Consider the following 16,240-nt stretch of genomic DNA (forward strand, 5'->3'; position numbering starts at 1 on the left):
TGCATGTGGACAGGAATATATATATATATATATATATATATATATATACACTGCTCAAAAAAATTAAGGGAACACTAAAATAACACATCCTAGATCTGAATGAATGAAATAATCTTAATAAATACTTTTTTCTTTACATAGTTGAATGTGCTGACAACAAAATCACACAAAAATTATCAATGGAAATCAAATGTATCAACCCATGGAGGTCTGGATTTGGAGTCACCCTCAAAATTAAAGTGGAAAACCACACTACAGGCTGATCCAACTTTGATGTAATGTCCTTAAAACAAGTCAAAATGAGGCTCAGTAGTGTGTGTGGCCTCCACGTGCCTGTATGACCTCCCTACAACACCTGGGCATGCTCCTGATGAGGTGGCGGATGGTCTCCTGAGGGATCTTCTCCCAGACCTGGACTAAAGCATCCGCCAACTCCTGGACAGTCTGTGGTGCAACGTGGCGTTGGTGGATGGAGCGAGACATGATGTCCCAGATGTGCTCAATTGGATTCAGGTCTGGGGAACGGGCGGGCCAGTCCATAGCATCAATGCCTTCCTCTTGCAGGAACTGCTGACACACTCCAGCCACATGAGGTCTAGCATTGTCTTGCATTAGGAGGAACCCAGGGCCAACCGCACCAGCATATGGTCTCACAAAGGGGTCTGAGGATCTCATCTCGGTACCTAATGGCAGTCAGGCTACCTCTGGCGAGCACATGGAGGGCTGTGCGGCCCCCCAAAGAAATGCCACCCCACACCATGACTGACCCACCGCCAAACCGGTCATGCTGGAGGATGTTGCAGGCAGCAGAACGTTCTCCACGGCGTCTCCAGACTCTGTCACGTCTGTCACGTGCTCAGTGTAAACCTGCTTTTATCTGTGAAGAGCACAGGGCGCCAGTGGCGAATTTGCCAATCTTGGTGTTCTCTGGCAAATGCCAAACGTCCTGCACGGTGTTGGGCTGTAAGCACAACCCCCACCTGTGGACGTCGGGCCCTCGTAGAGCTCCGAGACAGGATTGTGTCATGGCACAGATCTGGGGAAGGGTACCAAAAAATGTCTGTAGCATGGACTCCATCATTCTTAAATCAAAGAAGTTTGGAACCACCAAAAACTCTTCCTAGAGCTGGCTACCCAGCCAAACAGAGGAATCGGGGGAGAAGGGCCTTGGTCAGGGAGTTGACCAAGTACCCGATGGTCACTCTGAAAGAGTGCTAAAGTTCCTCTGTGGAGATGGGAGAATCTTCCAGAAGGACAACCATCTCTGCAACACTCCACCAATCAGGCCTTTATTTTAGAGTGGCCAGACGGAAGCCACTCCTCAGTAAAAGGCACATGACATCCCTTGGAGTTTGCAAATTTGGAAATCGTAACATATCATACGAATTGTAATTCATAACATATCATGTGAAATGGATGATCGATCCTAACTAGTCTCCCAGTCCCTGCCGCTGAAAAACATCCCCACAGCATGATGCTGCCACCACCATGCTTCACCGTAGGGATGGTGCCAGGTTTCCTCCAGACGTGACGCTTGGTATTCAGGCCAAAGGGTTCAATCTTGGTTTCATCAGACCAGATAATCTTGTTTCTCATGGTCTGAGTGTCTTTAGGTGCCTTTTGGCAAACTCCAAGCGGGCTGTCATGTGCGTTTTTCTGAGGAGTGGCTTCCGTCTGGCTACTCTACCATGTTCTGCAGAGATGGTTGTCCTTCTGGAAGTCTCTCCCATCTCCACAGAGGAACTCTGGAGCTCTGTCAGAGTGACTTCGGGTTCTTGGTCACCTCCCTGACCAAGTCCCTTCTCCCCCGACTGCTCAGTTTGGCCGGGCAGCCAGCTCTAAGAAGGGTCTTGATGACCAAACTTCTTTCATTTAAGAATGATGGACTGTGCCTCTTGGGGACCTTCAATGCTGCAGGAATTTTTTGGTACCCTTCCCCAGATCTGTGCCTCGACACAATCCTGTCTCAGAGCTCTACGGACAATTCCTTCGTCCTCATGGCTTTGTTTTTGTTCTGACACAACTGTCAAATGTGGGACCTTATACAGACAGGTGTGTGCCTTTCCAAATCATGTCCAATCAATTCAATTTACCACATGTGGACTCCAATCAAGTTGTAGAAACATAATAATATAATAATATGCCATTTAGCAGACGCTTTTATCCAAAGCGACTTACAGTCATGCGTGCATACATTTATGTGTATGGGTGGTCCCGGGGATCGAACCCACTACCCTGGCGTTACAAGCGCCGTGCTCTACCAGCTGAGCTACAGAGGACCACATCTCAAGGATGATCAATGGAAACAGTATGCACCTGAGCTCAATTTCGAGTCTCATAGCAAAGGGTCTGAATACTTATGTAAATAAGGTATTTCAGTTTTTTTATTTTGATAAATTTGTAAAAATTTGTAAAAACCTGTTTTCACTTTGTCATTATGGGGTATTGTGTGTAAATTGATGAGATACATTTTTTTTATTTAATCCATTTTAGAATAAGACTGTAACGTAACAAAATGTGGAAAAAGTCAAGGGGTCTGAATACTTTCCGAATGCACTGTAGCTAGCTATATACAGTAGCCTAGGTTTGATCCATACACTTCTTATGACTGGCAGCATGGTGCAAGAAGCTGGGTTGTTGCCGAGCAACCAACATGATGTTAGAACTCTGAGTTTCTCTGGGGTTAGCGTTGTCAGAAATGCCACAAAAAGATAGTTCTAAACGGACAGAAATGCCACAAAAAGATAGTTCTAAACGGACAGAAATGCCACAAAAAGATAGTTCTAAACGGACAGAAATGCTACAAAAAGATAGTTCTAAACGGACAGAAATGCCACAAAAAGATAGTTCTAAACGGACAGAAATGCCACAAAAAGATAGTTCTAAACGGACAGAAATGCCACAAAAAGATAGTTCTAAACGGACAGAAATGCTACAAAAAGATAGTTCTAAACGGACAGAAATGCCACAAAAAGATAGTTCTAAACGGACAGAAATGCTACAAAAAGATAGTTCTAAACGGACAGAAATGCCACAAAAAGATAGTTCTAAACGGACAGAAATGCTACAAAAAGATAGTTCTTAACAGACAGAAATGCCACAAAAAGATAGTTCTTAACAGACAGAAATGCTACAAAAAGATAGTTCTTAACAGACAGAAATGCCACAAAAAGATAGTTCTTAACAGACAGAAATGCCACAAAAAGATAGTTCTTAACAGACAGAAATGCCACAAAAATATAGGTTTTAACAGACAGAAATGCCACAAAAAGATAGTTCTTAACGGACAGAAATGAGCACGTGAGAGCGATAAATTATACATTTAATAAAAACTGTTGCACCTACAATACTGCATGTTTTACATCCAATGGTCACTTTATGGACGCTATAGTCTCATTTTAATCCAACGTCTAGAATTTGAGCTAGGTCGGCGCGATAAATATTCTTAAAAATCAATTGCTAACGACCCTGTTAAAAAAATCGGTTCACAGATGTGGGCAAGAGGCAGAGACTTTTTTAGTTTGTAGCTTTTTATTGGCTGACAGGACCTGAGCAAAAATAAAATAGATTTATACCAAGAGTTGCAGTGTTTTTGTTTGCACAGCATATTTGAAGCAGCAGCTTCAACCTAGGTCTTTAAGGCTCTCCTGAGGAACTCAGGGAAAATTAATGAGCTCATCGCGCCATTCGCACCGAGTCCCAAAATGGCACCCTATTCCCTACATAGTGCACTACTTTTGACCAGAGGCCTGTGGGACTGTATATGAAATAGGGTGCCAATTGGGACGTAACCCTGTTCCTTCAGGTCCTTTAGAGCAACAGCTGCAGCAAAAGTAAATAAAAAAAAAAAAACTTTAAACTGAAAAGGTTACATAGCTGGACTGTAAATCAAACAGCAGTAATGGTTTTAAGGTATTTCATGTTATTTTCTGAAGTTTCAAATATACAGCCTGGGTTAGGTGGGGTTGGAAAACATGTATGTAACTAAATGTTTACACAAAGTTAAAATTATGTGAGGCTTTTGCCCCCCACATGAATATTCTCTTGGAGTTCAAATCACCAATTTAAAAGAGGACATCTCCACCTTGCACAGACAATACATAATATAATAATAATATGCCATTTAGAAGACGCTTTTATCCAAAGCGACTTACAGTCACGCGTGCATACATTTTTTGTGTATGGGTGGTCCCGGGGATCGAACCCACTACCCTGGCGATACAAGCGCTGTGCTCTACCAGCTGAGCTACAGAGGACCACATGCAGGTGGGTGGGGTTCGGTGACAAACATTGTGTCCCAAAACGTCACTGTATATTTAGTGCACTACTATATAGGGGATAGGGTGCAGGGCCCTGGTCAAAGACACTGCACTATATAGGGCCATGAAACTCAACTCTGGACCTCAAAGCCAGTTCCACTGCGTTTCTTCTTCTTCTTCATTTCCCCCCTGTAATCAGGGACTGATTTAGACCTGCAATTAATTATCAGGTCGAACAGAAAACCAGCAGGCTCCGGAACTAAGAGTTTGAATACCCCTGATATAGGTAATAGTAGGGTGGGCATTTGGGACTCATACTATTCCTACCTGCAAGATCCTGCGGTCGTGGTCTGAGACGGTGAGAGCCCTCTGTAGCTGGGTGGTCTGCTCCTGCATGGCTCCTGCAGTGGCACTACTGTCCCTGAGAGAGACCGACAACCCCTGGAGCTGCTCTCTCAGCTGGCCCTCCTGGGTGGAGGGATGGGTGGGTGGGTGGGTGGGTGGATGGATGGATGGATGGATGGATGGATGGATGGATGGGTGGATGGATGATGGGAGGGAGGGGGTGGGTGGATGGAGGGGGGGGGGGGGGAACGAGGGATTGGTGGGTGGGTGGGTGGGTAGATGGAGGGATGGGTGGGTGGGTGGGTGGGTGGATGGATGGATGGATGGATGGATGGATGGATGGATGGATGGATGGGTGGATGGATGGATGGATGGATGGATGGATGGATGGATGGGTGGATGGATGGATGGATGGATGGATGGATGGATGGGTGGATGGATGGATGGATGGATGGATGGATGGATGGATGGATGGATGGATGGATGGATGGGTGGATGGATGGATGGATGGATGGATGGATGGATGGGTGGATGGATGGATGGATGGATGGATGGATGGATGGATGGATGGATGGATGGATGGATGGATGGATGGATGGGTTGGTGGATAGATGTATGGAGGGAGGGAGGGAGGGAGAGAGGGAGGGAGGGAGGGAGGGAGGGAGGGAGGGAGGGAGGGAGGGAGGGAGGGAGAATTTATTAACTATCAAGGATAATACAATAAAGTCAATTACTTATTTCCATAGTTGTGCTTTTGGCATCGTAGCCCTTTCCTTCAGTCAAATGACCAAATCGCCCTCTAGTGGCCTCATGGGTGGAACGTTATAAATATTTTTCATACATACTGTAATTAAAATCTGGTGTTTCTATGTTAAATTGTTTTGTTATATTTCAGTCTTCTGTGATGTATATATAGTGTAATATTGGGATGCAAACTCATAATGTAATACGTTTCAACTCTATATCTGACCTGGTACAGGGGTCTTATTTTCTTTAAGCCCATAACCATGTGTGTGAGGTGGATACTTCTGTTTCAAAGTAGATTTGTTTAAGACTATCAAGAAACACGCCGTGTTACCCCTGATTTAGCCCACTGCGGTAAAAGGTCACAGTGCTCCGTTCTTAAAGGGGACATGAGTAGTTAACAGGAAGCAGAACATACCTGTAGCTCAGCCGAGGCCAGGGCCTTAGCCAGCCTCTCCTCGCTCACCCTCAGCCCAGCCGCCCGGTCCTCAGTCTCCCCCAGCTCTCTCCTCAGCTCTGCTAGCCTTTTGATTTGATTTGATTTATTTCACAATAAAAAATAAAAAAACACAATCCAACGACACACGTGGATACAATGCATTTAAAATGACAGAGGATAACAAAATGTAGATTTCCCCCGTAAATAGACATACCCAAAAGTAAAATATTTTTAATGAAGAGGGCCATATAAACAATTAGAAATAGTTATAAATTGCTGAGGTGTCACACTTTTGAGGACATAACCTCAAGTACATTGTACAAATATGAAATATCACATATGATGTAGTTCCAATTCAACATAAGTGGGGAAAAAGGTCTTGAAATTACTAAAATGCTTTTTTAAATACAGTAACAATCAAATTATAAATGACTTATTATAATATTCACCTTTCTTATAAGTGTAAAATAAATATGACCATACTTAATGACAGCAGAATATTGGCACCCTTTCATATAACTGATGACAGAGACTTTTCTGCCAAACGTCCTCTGAGCGACGCAGAGACACCATTATACCTATCGACCCAGAGCATATCGGATTTTCTGCCGGAATCACTGGACCCTAGCGCCGGATCATCGCAACCAGCTAGCGGCAACCAAATGGCTGTTGTCGTTGGCTAATTTCCATTGCCCCTTAGCAAGCACCAGTTAGCCTTGAGCTAGCCTCGAGCCAGGCCCATCTCCCGGGCTATCTACCTCTCTGTCAACCGGACGGGACCTCCTAGTGTTGACACTTTTCTGCCAAACACCATTCAAATGTGTGCAGACTAGTCCATCTGTGACCAAGACGAAGTGGTCTTGTTTAAATTAAAACATTTCACATTGAGAGCTCTAACTCCATCTGAGAATATCATAGTGAGATGAAACTAGTATTGTTGCATCTGCTAGACTCTCTGCTAGACTCTCTGCTAGACTCTCTGCTAGACTCTCTCGTTTTAGCTACGAGGTTCACAGGGCACAGGAATTCTTCCTTTTGTCTGGATAGGCCAGAAAATGCGACATGACGCTTCCTGTGCAAATTAACGATTTTCTGTGTCTGTGAATCTCACAGCTGCACTTGCAATAGTGCATATTTATCGGGACAACCAGCGCTTTTTATGGAGTGAAAAGCAATTGATGTTGCGCCATTCACAGAGCGTGCTGTACACAGAAATACTGGTCGTAACTGGTCCAGAACTGCTCAAAGTCCCCTGAATAGGGGACTTAGTGGCAGGTAGCTTAGTGGTTAAGAGCGTTGTGCCAATAACTGAAAGGTCGCTGGTTCTAATCCCCGAGCCGACTAGGTGAAAATCTGTCGATGTTTCCTTGAGCAAGGCACTTAACCCTAATTGCTCCTGTAAGTCGCTCTGGATAAGAGCATCTGCTAAATGACAAAAAAATTGATTTATTAACAACTTATTTCCGTTGTGGCTGACAGGATTCACTGATAGTGATAACTATCTCATGAATATAATATAAAGACCAGATTATAAATACAGGAAAACAATTACCTCTCGCCCAGGGCTGTCACCTCTCCTTCCAGCTCGGCTGCTCTCCGCTGGGCCCGCTGCAGCTCTCCCTCTAGGGTCTTCTGGGTGAGCTCCAGACGAGACGCCCGGCTTTCCGCTGTCTCCAGGGCCTCCTTCAGCCTCCGACGCTCTCCCTCACAGCGAGCCTCCCCATCCCGAGAACGATCCAGCTTCTCCTGGGCATCAGTCAGCCAGCCAGCCAGTCAATCAGCCAGTCAATCAGTCAGTCAGTCAGTCAATCAGTAAGTCAATCAATCAACCAATCAATGAAATGTAACATTTGTCACGTTGTGCCTCCAGACCCCCCCCCCCCCATCCATGGTCAGTCAATACATATTCAAAGGGGAAACACGGAATATTAAACAGCGTTAGGTTTGATCACTCTCAGCCAACGGTACCTGCAGTGCCCTACTATCAGCATCAGCGGTCTGCAGACTGGTCTTGAGTTTAGCTACTTCCTCTGCCAAGCTCTTCCTGTCCCTGTCCCCTCGCCGTGTCACTTCCTCCTGCAGGGAGAGGGAGGTCTGAGCCCCGTACAGCTGCTCCGACACCTCTCTCTTCCCTGGACGACACACAGAGACGACCCACCAAACAATACAAATGTAGTCTCCTTTAACCATTTATGAACATCTATTTACATTTTAGTCAATTTAGCAGATGCTCTGATCCAGAGCGACTTACAGGCGCAATTAGGGTTAAGTGCCTTGCTCAAGGGCACATCGACAGATTTTTCACCTAGTCGGCTCGGGGACGTGAGCATACCAATGGCATAGGCGTATCTTAGTGGGTAAGAGCGTTGTGCCAGTAACCGAAAGGTTGCTGGTTCTAATCCCCGAGCCGACTAGGTGAAAAATCTGTTGATGTGCCCTTGAGCAAGGCACTTAACCCTATGCTCATGGATTTCAGTTTTGTATTGAACGCTATGTGGATGTAAATAAACTTCAGCTTGAACTTGAACACGGTACTTTCAGTCCTCAAAAATGTGGACCGTAACAGGCCCTGCTCTCTCTCACCCTCCTCCAGTTCCTTCAGGGCTTTAGTCAGCTGCTGCAGCCTGGTGCCTGACTTGTCCTGGCTGTTCTGTAGCTCAGCCACCTGCCGGGTCAGACTGGTCACCTGGGCCTTAGCTTCATCCTGCAGGGTGACAGGAACCGAACCCTCAGTCACTCAAAAAACAACATGATCACGAAGTAGACTCAAAAAGCAGCCTATGGTTTCTATGAAAGCGTTTACAGAAAATTATTTCTGCGACAATATCGCGATGATTTGACTGTTTTATGCGGAAATGATGATTGGTCAAATTTGCAATCCTCGCATAATATGCAGGGATTGTTGATTTAGCAAAAAAAAAATGGATTGTGATTGCGGAATCCTGGAGGGACTGGATAACGCTCTATCAGTACTGAGGACTGCAAGTCTCTCGACATTGTAGACAGTGAAAGGACATGCATCTTCTGTTAGCCTTAAAAGTACTGAGTGATGCTGGAGCTGCACATGTACAGTACCCTGTCTCTCTTCGTGTCTCTAAGTTCCTGGTGGAAGTCCCTGAGGGCGTTCTGCACCACCTCCACATCCAGCTCCCCCTCATCGCTACGGGACGGGGATGACGCAGGACCTCCTGTAGATCCGCTGGTTTCACCTATTACAGATAGAGAAACAAGACCAACTCACTGAGACACCTATTTTTTTTTTTTAACATTATTATTTTATGTTACGTTAGCTTGAGACCAGAATCATTGTCATTGTCAATCGTTGCAAAGAGTGTTGGTCTGTTCTACGGCATTAGTGAGTGGCCATCACACCCTTCACAGGTGAGCGACTTCTCCAGGGGGAGGGGCTGCGTCCTCTGGACCCAGGGGTCTGTGACTGTCCGGTGCGGCCTACCCCGAGGGTTCGTCTCAGGGCAGAGGTCAGCCCGACCAGCCTGTGCTCCAGCTCCCTGCGTTGGGCATCCCCGTCTCCTAGCTGCTCCTCCAGCGCCTGAGCGCGGCCCTCTGCCAAGCTAACATGCAGGGTGAGCTCCCCGACCTGGGGAAGGGTTGGGGAACCAAGAGGGTTCTGTCATTAGCATTAGCGGTCACACAAAAAAATAAACAGTGTTGCATTGTGTACTTCGAGATCACCTGCTGTGGGTTGATGGGCGAGACCATAGAACTAGTATAGTTCTATCGTGGTCCTCTGTAGCTCAGCTGGTAGAGCACGGCGCTTGTAACGCCAAGGTAGTGGGTTCGATCCCCGGGACCACCCATACACAAAAAATGTATGCATGCATGACTGACTGTAAGTCGCTTTGGATAAAAGCGTCTGCTAAATGGCATATTATTATTTATAGATCAAACATTGCCAAACGTGTAGATAGGGTCCTATTTCATTGAACTAAACATTTACATTTTAGCAGACGCTCTTATCCAGAGCGACTTACAGTTAGTGAGTGCATACATTATTAATTGTTTTATACTGGCCCCCTGTGGGAATCGAACCCACAACCCTGGCGTTGCAAACGCCATGCTCTACCAACTGAGCTACATCCCTGCTGGCCATTCCCTCCCCTACCCTGGGTCAATTGTGCACCGCCCCATGGGTCTCCCGGTCGCAGCCTGCTACGACAGAGCCTGGATTCGAACCAGGATCTCTAGTGGCACAGCTAGCGCTGCAATGCAGTGCCTTTGACCACTGCGCCACTCGGGAGACACAACAGACACGTGCTTTCAATAAACCCAATGACATATCGTCGTGAGGAATATACAATTTTTAGAGTGGGGGAAACCCCAGTACACATCTGCAGATACTTGACTAAGGCTGTTGCTCTTCATCATGTGTATCGTAGCTATCTAGTATACAACTGCGCCGAGCTATAGTTAGCGTGATAGCATGTGACATGTATTCCTATGGGAAATGCTAACTCACCATCTTAGTAATACGTGTCTTTACCTGAGTAGCCTGCTCCTCTAGAGCTACCACTAATTTTGAGGTCTCTTCACCGTGGAGGAGGAGACTCTGTTGAAGTCCCGCCTCTCTCTCCGCTAGCACCTCCCTCATCTGACGCTCCGCATCCTCCAGCTCCACAACACGACGCTGCAGCCCGCAGGCCTGAAGGAGAGAAACAGGAAATGGAGAGAGGAGAGGGGCATTATGGGAAGGATCTTGTTTTTATTTATTTTTTATTCTCTTTGTACAGTATTTTGAGACATTGTCTAAATCTTTAAATACCTTGTGATTTGAATTGTGATTTAATGAAAAGAGGAAAGGCTTTTGAATTTTACATTTTATTTGAATTTTAAATTAGAGTTTTAAAATTTTATCAGGATCCCCATTATCTAACGCCATGATGTCCAACACAAGTTGAAGACTTGCACCCTTTTAATACCCTAATTTGCCCCCATAACAGATGGCAGGTAGCCTAGCGGTTAAGAGTGTTGGGTCAGTAACCAAAAGGTTACTGGTTTGAATCCCTGAGCCGACTAGGTGAAAAACATTTGTCGATGTGCCCTTGAGCAAGGCACTTAACCCTAACTGCTCCTGTATGTTGCTCTGGATAAGAGCATCTGTAAAAATGTAACAATTGGGCAGTTTGTTATTTACAGATATGTACCAATCCAAGATGAAGTGTCAGTACACTAAACCCCAGGGCCAAATAGAGATGTAATATGTTGGACAGAGCCTTCAGAAGGTATTCACACCCCTTGACTTTTTCCACATTTTGTTGTTTTACAGCCTGAATTTTAAATTGATTAAACTGAGACTTTTTGTCACTGGCCTACACACAATACCCCAAAATGACAAAGTGGAATTGTATTTTTCAAAATGTTTACAAATTAATTAAAAATGAAAAGCTGTAAAAAACTGAAATAAGTCAATAAGTACACAACCCCTTCATTATGGCAAGCCTAAATAAGTTCAGGAGTAAAAATGTGCTTAACAAGTCACATAATAAGTTGCATGGACTCACTCTGTGTGCAATAATAGTGTTTAACATGATTTTTGAATGACTACCTCATCTCTGTACCCCACACATTCAATTATCTGTAAGATCCCTTATTCGAGCAGTGAATTTTAAACACATATTTGACAATAAAACCAAAGAGGTTTTCCAATGCCTCGCAAAGAGCTCCTTTTGCTAGATGGGTAAAAATAAATTTAAAAAAAGCAGACATTGAATATCCCTTTGAGCATGGTGAAGTTATTAATTACACTTTGGATGGTGTAGGAATACACCCAGTCACTACAAAGATACAGGTGTCCTTCCTAACTCAGTTGCCGGAGAGGAAGGAAACCGCTCAGGGATTCCACCATGAGGCCAATGGTGACTTTAAAACAGTTACATAGTTTAATAGCTGTGATGGGAGATAACTGAGGATGGATCAACAACATTGTAGTTACTACACAATACTAACCTAAATGACAGAGTGAAAAGAAGGAAGCCTGTACAGAATAAAAATATTCCAAAAGGCACAAAAGTAATACTGCAAACAATGTGGCAATGCAATTCACCTTTTGTCCTGAATAAAACGTATTATATTTGGGGCAAATCCAATACAACACATTACTGAGTACCACTCTCTATATTTTCTAGCATAGAGGTGGCTGCATCATGTTATGGGTATGTTTGTAATCATTAAGGACTGGGGAGTTTTTCAGGATAAAAAATAAACGGAGTGGAACTAAGCACAGGCAAAATCCTAAAGGAAAACCTGGTTCAGTCTGCTTTCCAACAGACACTGGAAGATTAATGTATCTTTCAGCAGGACAATAACCTAAAACACAAGGCCAAATTTACACTGGAGTTGCTTACCAAGAAGACAGTGAATGTTCCTGAGTGGCCGAGTTACAGTTTTGACTTAAATCTACTTGAAAATCTATTGACAACCAATTTCACAAAGCTTGAAGAATTTTGAAAAGAATCATGGGCAAATGTTGCACAATCCAGGTGTGGAAAGCTCTTAGAGACTTACCCAGGAAGACTCACAGCTGTAATCGCTGCCAAAGTTGATTCTAACATATTTTTATTTTATTTTTATTTGTTTTGTCATTTAGCAGACGCTCTTATCCAGAGCGACTTACAGGAGCAATTAGGGTCAAGTGCCTTGCTCAAGGGCACATCGACAGAGTGTGCAAAGCTGTCATCAAGGCAAAGGGTGGCTACTTGAAGAATCTCAAATATAAAATGTCTTTTTATTTATTTAACACTTTTTTGGTTACTACATGATTCCATAAGTGTTATTTCATAGTTTTGACGTCTTCACTATTATTCTACAAACGTAGAAAATAGTAAAAAATAAAGTTAAACCCTTGAATGAGTAGGTGCGTCCAAACTTTTGACTGGTACTGTATATATTTTTTGAAATGTTAGAATTTTTCTTCCACTTTGACATTACAGAGTAGTTTGTGTAGATCATTGATTGAAAAAAAAAAATGTAAAAAATGAAATCCATTTTAATCCCACTTTGTAACACAACAAAATGTCAAGGCTAAACGCCAGCCAGGCTGACAAAAGGTTATTCAGTAGAACATCCTCGGCCCTTCCTCCCCATACTGTAAGCACTGCAGGTTTTCTGCAGATAGGTGTGACTGGAGGTGATGTTTTCTGCAGATAGGTGTGACTGGAGGTGATGTTTTCTGCAGATAGGTGTGACTGGAGGTGATGTTTTCTGCAGATAGGTGTGACTGGAGGTGATGTTTTCTGCAGATAGGTGTGACTGGAGGTGATGTTTTCTGCAGATAGGTGTGACTGGAGGTGATGTTTTCTGCAGATAGGTGTGACTGGAGGTGATGTTTTCTGCAGATAGGTGTGACTGGAGGTGATGTTTTCTGCAGATAGGTGTGACTGGAGGTGATGTTTTCTGTAGCATGTTATTATCCAGGCTGTATAGCGGATTACTTCCTGTATGTTACATATAGTGCATTCAGAAAGTATTCAGACCCCTATCCACATTTTGTTACGTTACAGCCTTATTCTAAAATGTATTCAATCGTTTTTTCCCCCCCTCATCAAACTACCCACAATACCCCATAATGACAAATCATAAACAGGTTTTTAGAAATTTTATCAAATGTATTACAGATAAAAAAACTGAAATATCACATTTACATAAGTATTCAGACCCTTTACTCAGTACTTTGTTGAAGCACCTTTGGCAGCGATTACAGCCTTGAGTCTTCTTGGGTATGACGCTACAAGCTTAGCACACCTGTATTTGGGGAGTTTCTCCCATTCTTCTCTGCAGATCCTCTCAAGCTCTGTCAGGTTGGATGGGGAGCGTCGCTGCACAGCTACTTTTAGGTCTCTCCAGAGATGTTCGATTGGGTTCAAAGTCTAGGCTCTGGCTGGGCCACTCAAGGACATTCAGAGACTTGTCCCGAAGCCGCTCCTGCGTTGTCTTGGCTGTGTGCTTAGGGTCGTTGTCCTGTTGGCAGGTGAACCTTCGCCCCAGGCTGAGGTCCTGAGCGCTCTGGAGCAGGTTTTCATCAAGGATGGCAGCCTCCCTGCCGGCCTCCCTGTCCCCCTCCCTGTCCCCCTCCCCCCTGCCCTGTGGGCCTCCTATGGTAACTTACCTCCTTGATGGCCGCCTCCCTGCCCGCCTCGCTCTCCAGGACTCTCTGTTTAAGACTGAAAGCCTCCCTCCTCGCCTCCTCCTCCTTCACCTCCTCCTGACACACCCTGGCCTGCAGCTCTCCCAGCTCCTCCATCTGTTGGGCAGCCTCCCTCTCTAGGATCTTCACCTAAAGAAGGTAGAGATAGAGACTGATTAGAGGCTGAAGAAGAAGAAGAAGAAGAAGAAGAAGAAGGAAGAAGAAGGAGGAGGAGGAGGAGGAGGAGGAGGAGGAGGAGGAGGAGGAGGAGGAGGAGGAGGAGGAGGAGGAGAAGAAGAAGAAGAAGAAGAAGAAGAAGAAGAAGAAGAAGAAGAAGAAGAAGAAGAAGAAGAAGAAGAAGAAGAAGAAGAAGAAGAAGAAGAAGAAGAAGAAGAAGAAGAAGAAGAAGAAGAAGAAGAAGAAGAAGAAGAAGAAGAAGAAGAAGAAGAAGAAGAAGAAGAAGAAGAACAACAACAACAACAACAACAACAACAACAACAACAACAACAACAACAACAACAACAACAACAACAACAACAACAACAACAACAACAACAACAACAACAACAACAACAACAACAACAACAACAACAACAACAACAACAACAACAACAACAACAACAACAACAACAACAACAAGATGAAGCCCCACCTGTCTGCGTAGCTCCTGCAGCTCTCTGCGTGCCTGCAGTCGGGACTTCTCCAGCTCTCTCATGGTGCTCCTCAGCTTGGACACTTCCTGCTGCAGGGAGGTCTTACACACCTCCAGGACTACCACCTTCTGCTCCTTGTCCTCCAGGCTACGCCGCAGACTGATGGAGATATGGAGGCAGATACATGGAGGTAAATTACTGTTAAAATATTTATAGAAACGTATTGTGACATTTCAAATAGCGATGCGCGGGGTTGAGTCATAACCCCGCAGTCCCCCGTGGTTATATCCGCGGGACTGGTGGGTTGAGGGTCATGAGAAATTGTGTGGATGAAGGGCGGGTGGGTGGGTGCTGGGCGGATTGAATAAGGAGAAAACAATGCATACAAATGTCAGAAATATATCATTATTGTGCAATTCATATTTATAGGCTACATTTAGGTTTTTTTTCTTTCATTATTTGTATCTGGTGTTAATGTGTAGCCTCAGCTTTAAGGTCTAACTGTAGTGTGTCAAATACATACCAACTGACAAACGCTTTTGGGAACTTGGGCAGAAAAAGTTCACGTTGATCCACTGAGGCAAAAAGGACAATGTCGGAGTTTAATTCAATAAGAGAAAAAGCTGTGAAATGGAGAGTTGACAATAAATAGAAGGGAGGGTCAGAACAGTAGTCTAATGTTATGGAAGGGAGGGTCAGAACAGTAATCTAATGTTATAGAAGGGAGGGTCAGAACAGTAGTCTAATGTTATAGAAGGAGGGTCAGAACAGTAGTCTAATGCTATAGAAGGGAGGGTCAGAACAGTAGTCTAATGCTATAGAAGGGAGGGTCAGAACAGTAGTCTAATGTTATAGAAGGGAGGGTCAGAACAGTAGTCTAATGTTATAGAAGGGAGGGTCAGAACAGTAGTCTAATGTTATAGAAGGGAGGGTCAGAACAGTAGTCTAATGTTATAGAAGGGAGGGTCAGAACAGTAGTCTAATGTTATAGAAGGGAGGGTCAGAACAGTAGTCTAATGTTATAGAAGGGAGGGTCAGAACAGTAGTCTAATGTTATAGAAGGGAGGGTCAGAACAGTAGTCTAATGTTATAGAAGGGAGGGTCAGAACAGTAGTCTAATGCTATAGAAGGGAGGGTCAGAACAGTAGTCTAATGTTATAGAAGGGAGGGTCAGAACAGTAGTCTAATGTTTGGGAAGGGAGGGTCAGAACAGTAGTCTAATGTTTGGGAAGGGAGGGTCAGAACAGTAGTCTAATGTTATAGAAGGGAGGGTCAGAACAGTAGTCTAATGTTATAGAAGGGAGGGTCAGAACAGTAGTCTAATGTTATAGAAGGGAGGGTCAGAACAGTAGTCTAATGTTATGGAAGGGAGGGTCAGAACAGTAGTCTAATGTTATAGAAGGGAGGGTCAGAACAGTAGTCTAATGTTATGGAAGGGAGGGTCAGAACAGTAGTCTAATGTTATGGAAGGGAGGGTCAGAACAGTAGTCTAATGTTATATAAGGGAGGATCAGAACAGTAGTCTAATGTTATAGAAGGGAGGGTCAGAACAGTAGTCTAATGTTATAGAAGGGAGGGTCAGAACAGTAGTCTAATGTTATAGAAGGGAGGGTCAGAACAGTAGTCTAATGTTATAGAAGGGAGGGTCAGAACAGTAGTC

The 16,240-nt window shown here is 44.3% G+C and overlaps 1 protein-coding gene across 1 annotated transcript in view; it reads right to left on the reverse strand.

Annotated features, from left to right (window-relative positions):
* The window catches only part of LOC311114358 (uncharacterized protein), a gene marked incomplete at both ends in the record, with an annotated part of 22,849 nt that extends 8,110 nt beyond the window's left edge, over positions 1-14,739 (reverse strand). The window contains 10 exons of the mRNA XM_084189619.1: positions 4,587-4,727; positions 5,767-5,872; positions 7,340-7,533; positions 7,756-7,919; positions 8,371-8,491; positions 8,863-8,996; positions 9,160-9,385; positions 10,265-10,447; positions 13,910-14,077; positions 14,580-14,739. Coding sequence (XP_084045745.1) covers positions 4,587-4,727; positions 5,767-5,872; positions 7,340-7,533; positions 7,756-7,919; positions 8,371-8,491; positions 8,863-8,996; positions 9,160-9,385; positions 10,265-10,447; positions 13,910-14,077; positions 14,580-14,739 — 1,597 coding nt within the window. The remainder of the gene's footprint in view (positions 1-4,586; positions 4,728-5,766; positions 5,873-7,339; positions 7,534-7,755; positions 7,920-8,370; positions 8,492-8,862; positions 8,997-9,159; positions 9,386-10,264; positions 10,448-13,909; positions 14,078-14,579) is intronic.
* Positions 14,740-16,240: the final 1,501 nt, after the last annotated feature.

The sequence above is a fragment of the Coregonus lavaretus genome (genome assembly GCF_964263955.1).
Source record: "Coregonus lavaretus genome assembly, contig: HAP1_SCAFFOLD_7519, whole genome shotgun sequence".
In the NCBI taxonomy this organism is placed as follows: Eukaryota; Metazoa; Chordata; class Actinopteri; order Salmoniformes; family Salmonidae; genus Coregonus; species Coregonus lavaretus.